The 13,355-nt window shown below is 37.4% G+C and overlaps 1 protein-coding gene across 1 annotated transcript; it reads left to right on the top strand.

The window, feature by feature from the left end:
* Positions 1 to 1,135: 1,135 nt before the first annotated feature.
* Positions 1,136 to 2,137, top strand: LOC143608350 (uncharacterized). The gene has a single exon (XM_077083405.1). It carries the CDS (start codon positions 1,136 to 1,138, stop codon positions 2,135 to 2,137), a length of 1,002 nt encoding a protein of 333 aa, XP_076939520.1.
* Positions 2,138 to 13,355: the final 11,218 nt, after the last annotated feature.

Genomic DNA, 13,355 nt, shown 5'->3' with positions numbered 1-13,355 from the left:
TATCAAGTACGGATTGCCAATCGAGCAAACGACTTGATCATTCAAGTTTTAGCCAAAGTGATCCGAGCACAAGTGGTCCGAGCACATTGGTGACGAGCATGGATGCAATAAGAAGATGTCATGTGTTCAAAGTATAAACTTCGAGCATGGTTCAGTTCCGAACAAGCTTCACATCCTAGCATGCTGAAGATTGCTCAATAAGTCAAGGCAGAATTGAAGACATTAAGAAGAATAGGCTTGCTCAAAGGACAAATTCGAGCAACGCAAGGATTAGTCAAGAAGGATGAAGCATGCTAGAGAAGAATAATTCCTATCAAAAATTATTATAAGTAAAGTGTGCTCGAAGTCCCTCATCGAGCATGCACTGCATATCAAGTCTGCTCGAGCAAGATACAAGTCATGCTCGAAGACTTTTACACTTGTATTTTATGTCATTCATTATGTAATAATTAGGGAATTCTAGAAGGAATGTCAGGGCCTATAAAAGGCGTCCTAGGTTTCCATTTTAAAGCAGATAAGAACGGAATACAAAGTCACAAACATTCAAACGAATAGCATGCACTGCATATCAAGTCTCCTCGTACAGTCGCCGCCGCCAACACGAAACCCTAGACATTCCTTTCATTGTTTCATTGAATGATACATTAAATGCAGTGAATCTTTGTCTTTGATATTGTTCTTACCGACTATATTTTATTGCTTCGTTGTTCTTATCTCATACCTTCGTTCCCATCCGTTGAATGTTCTGATTCCGCCGGAATATTCAATAGGCATTTGGGTTATTAGATCTGTGTGTTCTTGTCAACCTACTTAAGGTTTGCACCAGATTTACTGTCCTGACAAGTGGTATCAGAGCTTTGGAAGCTCGCTGAAGGCCACGGGACTGAAGGTTTGTGATAAAGTTTGAAGCTTTACAAAGTTTTCGTCTGTGAAAGTTCAGATATGAGAAGATGGATGTTCAAGAGGTGTCAAAAAACAAGATTCAAGGTTAATCAGACAATAAAACTTCATTAAATGGAAAGTTTTGTTTGAAGCTACAGTCAACTACAATGACCTTGAGCTGTGGAACTCAATTAGGGATGGACAATACATTCTCTCTCTCGCTTCAAACAACAATGTCACTATTGAAAGAAAGATGAAGAAGCGAGACGACAAGGCACTGTCTATGCTGAAATTAGGCCTCTTTTGGGAGATATTGACCAGTGTCAATCATCACAAACCCGCAAAGGAGTTGTATGATGCAGCTATAGATATGTTTGAGGGTAACACAGAGCTCAGAGACATCAAGAAGGACAGACTGAAACAGCAGTTGGACTGTTTCAAGTTCAAGGAAGGTGAACGACTAAAGTCAGTGTTGCAAAGGTTTATGACCATTGTGAACGAAATCAGAACAACAGACTTACAAATTTCTGATTTTGAGCTGAATAAGAAACTGCTATCCTCTTTGTCTGGAGAATGGTACACAGCCAGCAAGTTCATTAAAGAAAAGGCTAAGTTTCCCAACTTCAAACTGGATGATGTCATAGCATTTCTAAAGGCTGCTGAGCAAGAGATGATTGAAAACAACATGATAAGAGAAGAGAAATCCAGCTTCCCTATGACAAATGCTCTAGTGGCACCTATAGGAAATCTCACTCTTAAATCTCAACAACAGCCGATAGTAGAAGAGCCTGCTGAATCAGGATCACTGTGTGGAGGAAGCCAAACAAGGTTCAATGTCCAAATGATTGAAGATGATGTTGCTTGTACAGCAAGTGGAGACTCTCCTTACGCACAAAACAAATCAAGTCATGGAACAGACTATCAAACATTATTCTCCATGTTTATAGATTCCTACCATGCCTTTGTTGCAAAGAATCTAATAAACACAAGTATAGTGCAAGAAGACCTTGAACAGATAGATGTGGATGACCTTGAGGATATGGACATAAAATGGCAAGCTGCAATGTTGGCAGTCAGAAGCAAAAGGCTGTACAACAGGACTAGGAGATCATCTTTCTCGGAACCAAATGATCGTATCGGATTTGACAAATCCAAAGCCATTTGTTACAATTGTCAACAGCCAGGGCACTTTGCCAGGGAATGCAATCAACCAAAGAAATTTGGTAATCAAGTGAATCAGAATCAATTCTACTAGAGTCAACATCAGAATTATCAAGGGACTCAACAGAGAAATCAGCTGGTTAATCACAATCCCTATCAGAATCATAACAGGCCCCGTAACAACAAACTCAGCCACAACAAAGAAACAATCAGCTTCAACTTCAGGGCAGTTAAAACAGAACAAATGCCAATGCTGTGAGTCAGGCTAGAGATCAAGGAAATGTTACAGTGACAATGGTACCACAAGATGGGGAATTTGATTGGAGCATCCATGTTGCAGAGATGGAAAAAGACAATGTTGCATTCATGGCTAAAGTGCAGGAAAAGGGAGAATCTTCAGGATCACAGGTACACTCTGAACTCTCTATTTCTGATCTTCTTTTAACAATTGATGAACTTAACATGGAGATTGGAAAGTGGAAATCTGAATGTGGAAGGAAAGAGCTATTCTAAATGTCTTTGAGACAAGTGAGGCCACATATGAAGAACATATTAAAAGTTTAGAAAACGATTGTATGCAAGCATACATGACTCAATCTAAAATGACTGTTGAGATTGAGGGGCTGAAAAGGATGTACACTGAAAAGAAACTGAAGATTTCAAAGTTGTTGATACAAATGGAATTTCTGAAGAACCTAGTATCAACTAGAAATATTGTGGGATATGTTGACAAGATGACACCTGAAGAAAAATACAAGAAGTTACCACCACCTTTTTGTGACAAATATCCTCTTAAGGTAGACAAAGAAAGTAGAGATGAATATCAAAAACAATTTAAGAGTGTAATTGAGGATAAACAAGAGTTTGTGAAGAAATATGAAGATGTAACTGTGAACAGAGAAGGTGAGTTTGTCATGAAAGAAACTGTTAAGACAGATGAGAAGGAAGTAAAGCAGACTGAAGTGAAGAAGAAATGAAGTGAATACTCAAGTGAAGAAAGCACGTGTAGTTGCAGAAGTGACAAATCTTCAGATGACCAGAAGAGAAACAAGAAGGCTTCAAAGAAGAAGAACAGAGAACAATTGCCAAAGCTACCAAAAACAACTCCTAAACTTAAGAAGCATTATGAGAAGATGAGCAGAGAACATAAGGTGTTTGACATATGTGAAAGACCTCAACCAAAGAACAACAATAATAATTCAGAAAGCTACACATATGATCAACATACTGCCATTTATCCTGTGTTCTCCAACCATGAGCTGTTTAACATTGGGGATGTTGATTATGTACCAATGAGAAGGTATGTACTTGTTCAAGAAGCAAGTCCCTCAAGCCCTCCAAATAAACTGAAGAAGATCACCTTTGTCAAAGAAAAGTATCCTCAAATACCTGATGTGAGCAAGCCAATCAAAATGGATTTCACCAATTCTCTATGCCCTAAAACCTCTTTAGGTTTTGACTTTCCAAAGCCCAGTGACAAAATCAAGGACAAGCAACTGCTTGAAGATATGGAAAGCTTTGCAAGAGTATGGTGCAAGAAGTGTGATGCCTATGGACATCACACTAATTTATGTTGGGTTGTTGAAGAGACATTTGAAATTCTTGACATTGTCAGTGGATTTGACATGAAAGGATATAAGAAAGTGTATGAGAAATATTTGAATGGAGAAAAGAATTCTTCTGATGATGAGGATCATAGGTTGACCTTGGAAAAGAAGCTGAAGTCTATTATGAAAATCAATGAAGATACAAGGATATCAGACAAGATTGGCAAGGAAAACAGATCAAGTGTTAAAGGCAAATCAAAGATGAGACCTGGTGTTCTGAATGGAGATGAAAATTTTCTCCTAAAATAAGGTTGTGAACCAAGGGGATATCAATGGAAGACTAAACAAGAAGTGAACAACTGGAAAGACACTGTGATTGACAAAATTGAAGAAAGCATCAAGTCACAAGTCGAATATGAATCTGATTCAGATGAGTCATGTGAAACAGTATATGAAGATCCAGTTCCAACTCCTGTTGAAGTTCAAAATGAATCTGACTTACAAACTAATCCAGTTTGTAGATCAGACCGTAACTGATCTTTTTGTATATGTGTGCAGGAACAGTCCTTGGATGGAAATGATATATTGTACATGGATAGTGGATGTTCCCGGCATATGACCTGTAATAAGGAAGCACTTGTTAATTATGAAAGAAAGTTTGAAGGACCTGTTGCCTTTGGGAGTGATGAGAATGGAGGAAAAATTGTTGGAAGATGCACTCTCACAAATGGCAAAGTATCCTTTGAGAATGTGATGCATGTTGAAGGACTACAATATAATTTACTCTGTATTTCTGAAGTGTGTGATAAAAGATACAAGGTTGCCTTCAATGATGAACATTTCCTAATCCTCAAGCCAGAATTTGTCATTCCACCAGAAATGATTATGATGATGGCTCCAAGGAATGGGAACCTCTATGAGCTGAGAATGAAGAATGCAATCTCTAGAGGTGGTTCATGTTTTGTCTCTAAAGCACTGAAAATGAAATCAGACTATGGCATAGAAAGATGTGTCATGTCAATCTCAAAAACATGAACAAACTGGTAAAAAGTGAATATGTTGTGGGACTTCTAACTAGAGAATTCAAACTGGAAGAAAAATATACCTCATGTCTCAAAGGAAAGCAACATAAGTCCTCACATAAGAGCAAACTGATAAATTCAATTGATGAGGTGTTAGAATTACTTCACATGGATCTGTTTGGTCCTGTAAGTGTTCCAAGCATTGGAAAGAAGAGATTCTTCCTGGTAATAATAGATGATTTTTCAAAGTTTACATGGGTCTTCTTCATGGGAAGCAAGGATGAGACTCCAGAACTAATCAAGACTTATATACTGAGGATGGAAAATCAACTTGAGAAGAGGGTGAAAGTGATAATAAGTGATAATGGTTTAGAATTCAAGAATGAACTTATGGAAGAATTCTACACTTCAAAAGGGATCTTTCAACAGTACAGTGCTCCAAGAACCCTTGAGCAGAAAGAAAAAATAGAACATTAATTGAAGCTGCAAGAACTATGATAGCTGATGCAAACTTACCAGTAACCTTCTAGGCAGAAGCTATCAACACTGCATGCTATGTGCAAAACAGGGTTCTTTTGAACAAAACTCACAACAAGACTCCATATGAGATTACCTTCAAAAGAAAACCTTATGTGAAGTTCTTGAAGCCTTTTGGTTGTAAATGCTTACTGCTGAATACAAAGGATTATCTAAACAAGTTTCAATCCAAATCTCTAGAATATTTCTTTGTGGGATATTCAACTCAATCAAAGGCTTATAAAGTGTATGTTAAAGAGCACATGGTGGTCATTGAGTCCTCAAACATAATCTTCAATGAAAATCACTTTACCAATGTAGAAGGACCCAAATGGCTGTTTGATCTGGAAAAGATGATTAAATCATTCAAAATCTATAATGAAGACATGGATGACAGCGTGTTCAGAACAAGCATTAAAGAGAAAGAAAAGCGAAAGCAGATTGATCTGGACAAGTTGTGGTCATCTGTTGCATCAAATGAGAAAAGGGTTCACCTTTGAGAGAAGCAACCGAAGACCAAATGAAATGGATATCAATGATCAAGAAGCTACAGTTGAAGTATCAAATGAAGGTCCAAGTGAAATAGAAATTGAAACAATGCAGAGTCAGCAACAGGGTCAACCTGTAGAGACAGATAGATTTGAAGACAGATTTCAGTCATTGTTTGACTCTCTTCAGATTGGAACCAATGAAGAATCTTCATCTACAAACATTCAAAACCAATTACTAAAGCTGAAGAAGTACCTCACAATGAAACTACTGATGTGGATATGACAAACCTTGAATCAGAAGTAAGAGCACATCAAATTGTTCAGACTAACTCTATTGAAAGAAATCATCCTGCAGAGAACATTATTGCTGACATGCATGAAAGAGTGACAAGAATTTCCTCTGAAAGGGCAAACATATGCCTTTATGCTTGTTTTCTATCCCAAGTTGAGCCAAAGAACATAAATCAAGCCTTAAAAGACAACAGCTGGGTGGAAGCCATGCAGGAGGAGTTGGCTCAATTAAGAGACTTACAGAGGAAAATATGCAATTGGCACCAAGTGGGTTTTTAGGAAAAAAAAGGATGAAAGAGGGTTAGTTATCAAGAACAAAGCAAGGCTGGTGGCTCTAGGGTGCTTACAAGAAGGAGTAGACTTTGAAGAAGTCTTTGCCCCGGTTGCAAGATTAGAAGCCATTAGAATCTTCCTAGCATATGCAGCATCCATGAACATCAAAGTCTACCAATTAGATGTCAAGTCTGCATTTCTGAATGGGAAGATTGATGAAGAAGTTTATGTGACTCAACCACCTGGATTTGAAGATCCAATCCATCCAAACAAGTTGTACAAGCTAAGTAAAGCACTGTATGGATTACATCAAGCTCCTAAAGCTTGGTATGATGAGCTATCAAACCACTTGTTGGATAATGGCTTCTTCCGTGGAGCTATTGACAAGACTTTGTTTTATAAGAAAGGAAGAAAGATCTACTGCTTGTACAAATTTATGTTGATGACATTATATTTGGCTCAACAAATAAACAGATGTGTAAAGACTTTGAACAAGTGATGAAGTCAAAATACAAAATGAGTGCTATGGGAGAAATGAACTTCTTCCTTGGACTACATGTACAGCAGAAGGCAGATGGTATCTTCATAAATCAATCAAAGTATGTTCAAGAAATACTCAACAAATTCAAGTGCCAGGATTACAAGACAGTGTCCACACCAATGGACACACATGAGAAGATGATACCTGATGAAAAGGGGAGCCAGTGGACCAGCATGAGTATCGGGCTAAGATAGGATCATTGATGTATTTGACAGCATCTAGGCCAGATATTATGTTTGCTGTGTGTGTTTGTGTGTGCAATATTTCAAGCTAACATCAAGGTCTCCCACATGTTGGCCATAAAGAGGATATTCAAATATCTTAAAGGGAAACCAGATTTAGAGATATGGTATCCAAAGAACCCCTCTTTTGACTTGATGGCTTATACAGACAGTGACTATGATGGTTTCAACTTGAGTAGGAAGTTAACTTCTGGAGGCTGTCAGTTTCTTGGAAACAGGCTAGTGTCTTGGCAATGCAAGAAGCATAGTACAATGTCCATTTCAACTTCTAAAGCTGAGTACATTGCTGCATCTGCTTGCTATGCACAGGTTCTATGGATCCAAAATCAACTGCTGGACTATGGTATGAATTTCTTACTCACTCCTATTTTAATTGATAATACTGCTGCTATGTTTATTGTCAAAAATCCGGTTCATCACTCAAAGACTAAGCACATTGAAATTAGGCATCACTTTATTAGAGACTGTAATGAAAAAGGCTTAATAGAAATGAAAAGGGTAGATACAACTGATAACTTGGCTGACATGTTCACCCCATTAGATAAAAACCAGGTTTCATTTTCTACTAAAATGACTAGGTATGATAAATGCTGATGAAACCTGATTGATAATGTGTGCTTAAGTGAGATGCTTACAGACTATCTAATTGCTGCTCACTGTGTCTAAATGCATGATTTGTTGCTATATGTTTAACTGAACATTTTGATTGAATAAATCGTTCTTGGTGAATTGTCTGTGTGAAATACATTATGTATTGCTATTCATGTCTCTAGTACTTGAGTTTTTGCATACTTGATCTATTTTGAGTGATTTAAGTGCTTCGAGTATGGATCTGTGCTTGATATTTCTATTGTTGCTCTTCAAGCACAACCAATGCTACTTGAAGACTTGTCTAAGTATTTCGAGCATAGGTGACATGTTTCTGTTGTTCGAGCATGGACATATGGACCGGAAAACTTGTATTTCAAACAAATGTCTAATGCCGAGCTCAATGATTAAGTCTTGAACTTTCATGAAGTATCTCGAGCACATGCATTGAAATTATAGATTTTAAAGTTTGCTTGATAGGATTCTTGTGTGCTCAAGTGAAAGATTATTCAAGATTGTATAAGTTTGCTGATTATCTTACGTGCTGTTTGTAAGTCATATGTTCTTGAACGACAAATTGCTTTTCAAAATCAAGTGCAAAATGAATTTTTCAAAGAAAGTGATTTTTGAAACAGTCATTATGATTTTTTACTTAACAAATAGTTTTTGGTGAACTCATAAGAGAAATGATAAGATTATTTAGTTACAAGCTTTGAAGAAGATTAAAATGTTTTTTATATAGAGATGGTATCCAGCCTTTCAGTCATTGACAATTTCCATGGTATCTTCCCATGAGTGTAATTGCCTATGTGATACAAATAAAATGATCATGCTAAGCCAGATGTGGTGATACATTTGAAGATTACGGTATGTTCACTAACACATCTCTCCGGATGATGGGCAGAAAGTTAATTATCCAGTCCTACACGAGCCTGTTGGTGTTTTGGTCATCCAAAAGGATTTGGTTATTTTTCTTATCTGAGCAGAAATAAAAGGATAAATATCCGTAATAGCTTATAAAAAAAACTTTAAGTAATGTGTTACAAATATAATATATTTTAAATATAATCAGTCTTAAAGGGGCTCCAAGGGAACTACAGGGGTGGGGCATACAAATAAGTCCTAAATACCCTGAATTTAAGGCATGTAAGTCTGGATGGCATGTAAGTCTAACATTCAAACTTAAAGTCTGCTCTTTATATATATCTGCTCAAATTCTAAAACTATTTTGACCAAGGCATCAAGGGGTTGAAGTCAAATTGGGATGACTTGGAGAAAGCTAAATAAGCCTTGAGAAGAGATTAGGGACACCCTGAAATCCATAGTGTTGACCATTCTAAACTTATGCATTAATTGAACCTTAAGTATATCACAGAAAGCTATGATAATCATGCTAAGTGCTACTACCCAATGTCAACCTGACCTACATCATAATAAGGCTGACCATGAAGTGTTGTGAAAGTTATTGAACAATTTGATCCCATGTTGAGATCTTTCTATAAAATTGTTTTGATGTGACCTATCAACTGAATTTTGATCTCTTATTCACGTTAAACATATGCTTGAGTCTGGAAAAGTGTCTTGAATGATAAGTCTTCGTGATTTAAGCAAAGTTTTTGTGTGAACATGTCCAAAGTGTTGGAAAAATGTTTCTATGTTTCAAACCTAAGTTCTGAAATGGTTGAAGTGTTTTCGAGCATGATACTATGCTTAACATTATTTCTGTTACTCATCGAGCACACTGATGTGATGTGATATTTAATTTAAGTGTTGTCGAGCATGCATATACTCTACGAGCATAGGTGATCAAAGGAAAATCTGTTTATGTTCGAGTAAGAGTTAAGTTGATGTTTTGAATGTGTTTCGAGTATGAATGATTGACTGAATATTTCTTTTTAAGTACTTTCGAGCATGCTACATATCACGAGCTTGCTAGCCTGTCTGTTGGAATTATAGTGGATAAGTCAATGAGATACTCTCGAATATGATCCTATACTCGAGCATGTGTGAAGGTTCCTTTTAACTGAAATTTGGCAAAGGTATCAAGCACGAGTATATTCGAGCACAATATCTCGAGTATACTGGTCTTCGAGCAAATCATAAATGAACATTTTTAAATTGAACCTTTCTTTTCAAAGTACGTCGAGCATGAATTGGGATAAGTCCTCGAGTACAGTGGGAGACAGTTGTTTATTTGGCTGTATGCTCGAGCAAGGGAGGTACATTTAATTTGAATTAAATGACAACTGCAGTGCACTAGACAACAAATCAAGGATGTACTGACCAAATGTTAGGTATAAAAGGGGGACTTAGAAACTTTTTCACTCATTTCATTTCCCTCTTTCAACCTAATCAGAAAACCTTCTTGCTCGTGTATCCTCTGCTCACTTAGAAATCCTATTTGTGCTAAATACTTTTTCGAACACAGCCATTAGCTCTATTTCGACCTTGGTAAGATATCGATTATCGCTATCATATCCCCAAGTTTCGAAATTAGGGTTTCTATTGAATGTTTACTGATTATTTACCTGATTTGTGTAGGTTCACAAACCACTATGGAAAAGGTTACTGAAGACGGTTTTCTTCTTTAACTACTCACCGCTATTGATTGTGCATTTATGGGTACTAATTATTCTTTTGTTTTGCAGAACTGATGTCAATGAAGTTCGAGTCTAGGCACAATATGTACGCCCTGTTGGAAGTAAACTATGAAAATAGGGAGTTAGAGTTTATCATCAATTTCCTCAATAACTCCAACTTGCGGGTAGCACTGATAGAGTATCCTACCATATACAGAAATCATATCACCGATTTCTGGAGTTTTGCTACTAATGTTAATGACATCAATGGGAAAAGAATTGAAGCCTCTATTTTAAATCAAGATATTGAAGTAACTGAAGCATCAATCAGAGACGCACTACAATTAAATGACAATCATGAGGTGTTGTCTCTGTATTCGGTTCCAAGACTTCTTAGAGTATTTCAAGAAACAGTGGGATATCAAGGATGTGTGAATGAAGGACAGTATCAGAAAGGAAGCATTCCCCTGATTTACAGATTCTTGATACATCATGTTATCCAGTCCATGTCTTCGAGAAGAGGAACTTGGACTTTGTTGAGCAGGGAGCTTGCTACAATGAAGGTAGCTATCTTATATTAGCAACCATTTAATTTTCAAGATTTATTTTCAATGGTTTGGTATTGAATGCTGAAAAGGGAGTTGATCAGAGATTCCTTATGTATCCAAGATTTTTTCAGATAGTCATCAATCGATCTCTGCAGAATCTACAATTAACAGGAGAAGTTGTTAGACTGCAGGATCTAAATATTTGTCAAAGAATCAAGGAGGCAAGAACTAAGTTTAATGACAATGTAGAATCGGATATTCTCCCTTGGTTGTTTGTTCCAGAAATTGGAGTAATTGATGTACCTCTCACTCCTGGACACAATGAAAATGATGATGATGAAGGTGGAAATGATGAAGGTCATGATGATGATGATGATGATGATGATGATGATCAGGGAAATGGCAATGATGGTGCGAATAATGAACAAATTGTTGAACCAATTGCACTTGAGGCTCAAAATGTTGATGTTATAAAGCAAAATGATGAAGCAAATGAACCTGCTCTTCAAACTGTCTGTAATGAGGTTGTTGAGTTTGCAGGCCCTGCACCAGATATTGATAACCCGGTTGATGAACCTGCTCATGACAATATTCTCTCATCTACTGCCACCACAAAACCAACATACTCAAGTCCTGAACCAATAAAAGACACATCATTCCCAACATCACAAATCTCACCTATCCATGAACCTATTCATTTCTTACCACCTGTTTCACCACCTGCTCAATCTATTCAACAAACACATACTCCTACACCACCAAACTCCCATGTACATGAAACTACTCACGATACAAATATCTCTTACAATGTGTCATCACTTGAATCCTCTTCACCCGACCCACTCTCTGAACCTAACCTTCCACACACTTGGGAGACACCACCTTCAAGCCCAAATGTCTACACTCTCATTGATGAAAATCCAAATGTGGAACTTGAGAATGTGATGCTAAAGGAGAAAAATGCTTTTCTAGAGTAGAATAACATGGCCCTAGAGCAAGCTCTGCAGCAAGCCTTGATCAGGATTTAAACCCTGGAGCAGGCTGAGGTTGAGAAGACCTCAGATGCACCAAAACAGGGGGTGAATGTCCAACAAGAAGCAGATGCTCTGAAATGCTTAAATGAACAACATGATGAGGCCAGTGAAGAAGAAACTGAGGTGGGGACATCCAATGCTCTTGAGATGATTAATGAAGAATATGTAGAAGATGCATTGGATGAGGGGGAGTCAGAAAAAGAAGAAGAAACTCAAGAGCAGATTATAAAAAGACAACAGAAAGGAAAAGGGATTGCACTCAATGATGAAGATCTACATCCCAAATTTGCACATAAAATGCAATCTGGAGATAATATGCTGCAAAGATATGATGTGGTGGATCCAGACATAGCTGAAGTTGAGTCTCTTCAAACTGTAATCAACGTTATTAATCAAGAGAGAGATAGAGTGGTAGTTGGAGAAGAAGAAGAGGAGGCTCCTCAAGAGGTGCTGGAGGCACTGATTGATATGAAAAAAAGGTAGAAGAGGAAGAGAGGCTGAAAAGCTAGCTGATGAGGCCATAGGGACAGCTATGGAGGCGTTGAAAAGGAAACAATTTGAAGAACAAACTCCAATAGCACAAACCATAGATGAGCCCGAGCTTGCACAGCCTTAGCCAGAGCTTGAAATTGAAACTGAATTTGGTCTGGGCGTCAGAGAAGAACCAAAAGAAAATGAAGGACCAAAAATGCCATGGAACACATATGTGAAATTCATTGCCCAGCTGGTTATGCTCAGAACTCGTTATGATATCCTGTTGAATCTAGATGAGCATGCACCAGATGCTGTGGCAGCGGCAGGAAGGGCTCAAACAATAGAACGAGAATAATGGAACGCAAGTCAGTTGCTACTGACAGACAAACCAGAGCCCAGGATTGATGAAAGTATTGATGAAGAGATTCATATTGCTGAGCCCAGAATTGAAGAAATTTTTGATGATGAACCGGTAAATGTGAATGAATAGACTATAATAATTGAGCTAGAGCCTGAAGTTATGGTGTCTTTGAAGAGAAAAGAAACATCTGAAATTGAGATCCCCAAAGCAAAAAGACAAAAGTCTATGAAAGTATATAAAAGAAGGGAAACACAACACAAGGTTGTTGAAGGGCCACATATAATTCAAGTTGACGAACCTATGATCGGAACCCTACACAACTTAGATGAACATATGAAGATTGATGAAGAAGAAGAAAGGATAAAGAAGACTGACGACAAAGAAAAAGAAGATAGAGCCTACCTCTTGAGCCTCAAATATGATGTAAAATACCCTCAGAGGATGTCTAAAGAAAAGATTGCACAAGACGCTGATGGCTGGAGGAGTAGGGAGTCTAAACGAGAATTCTTGATAAAAGCCGGACATAAACCTGTCTTTCTAAACTTACAATCATTTGACACATTTGAAAAAATATACAAGAATGCTCTCGTGGATGATGTAGCAAATTATGTAGAAAAGGTAAGCAAGAGAAAGGAGAGGGGGAAGAAAGTGTTTAAAAAGGCTGAGAGAAGTACGAAAAGAATTGAAAAGGAGGCCCGAGATGAAAGAGAATATGAGAGTTTGAAGAGTAAACACAAGGATATCAAATTCTTGAAATTACATGGATACAGTTACAACTCTTTAATTGACCTATCTCTTGAAGAAT

Source organism: Bidens hawaiensis, unplaced genomic scaffold (genome assembly GCF_021521415.1).
Source record: "Bidens hawaiensis isolate Kalapana, Puna unplaced genomic scaffold, B.hawaiensis_p1.1 tig00002153_1, whole genome shotgun sequence".
In the NCBI taxonomy this organism is placed as follows: domain Eukaryota; kingdom Viridiplantae; phylum Streptophyta; class Magnoliopsida; order Asterales; family Asteraceae; genus Bidens; species Bidens hawaiensis.
Note: the sequence above shows the minus strand (reverse complement) of the source record. Positions and strands in the feature narration are given on the sequence as shown.

What these genes read in the sequence shown, in the direction of transcription:
- LOC143608350 (XM_077083405.1), top strand. Translation starts at nt 1,136, where the DNA reads ATGAAGAAGCGAGACGACAAGGCACTGTCTATGCTGAAATTAGGCCTC.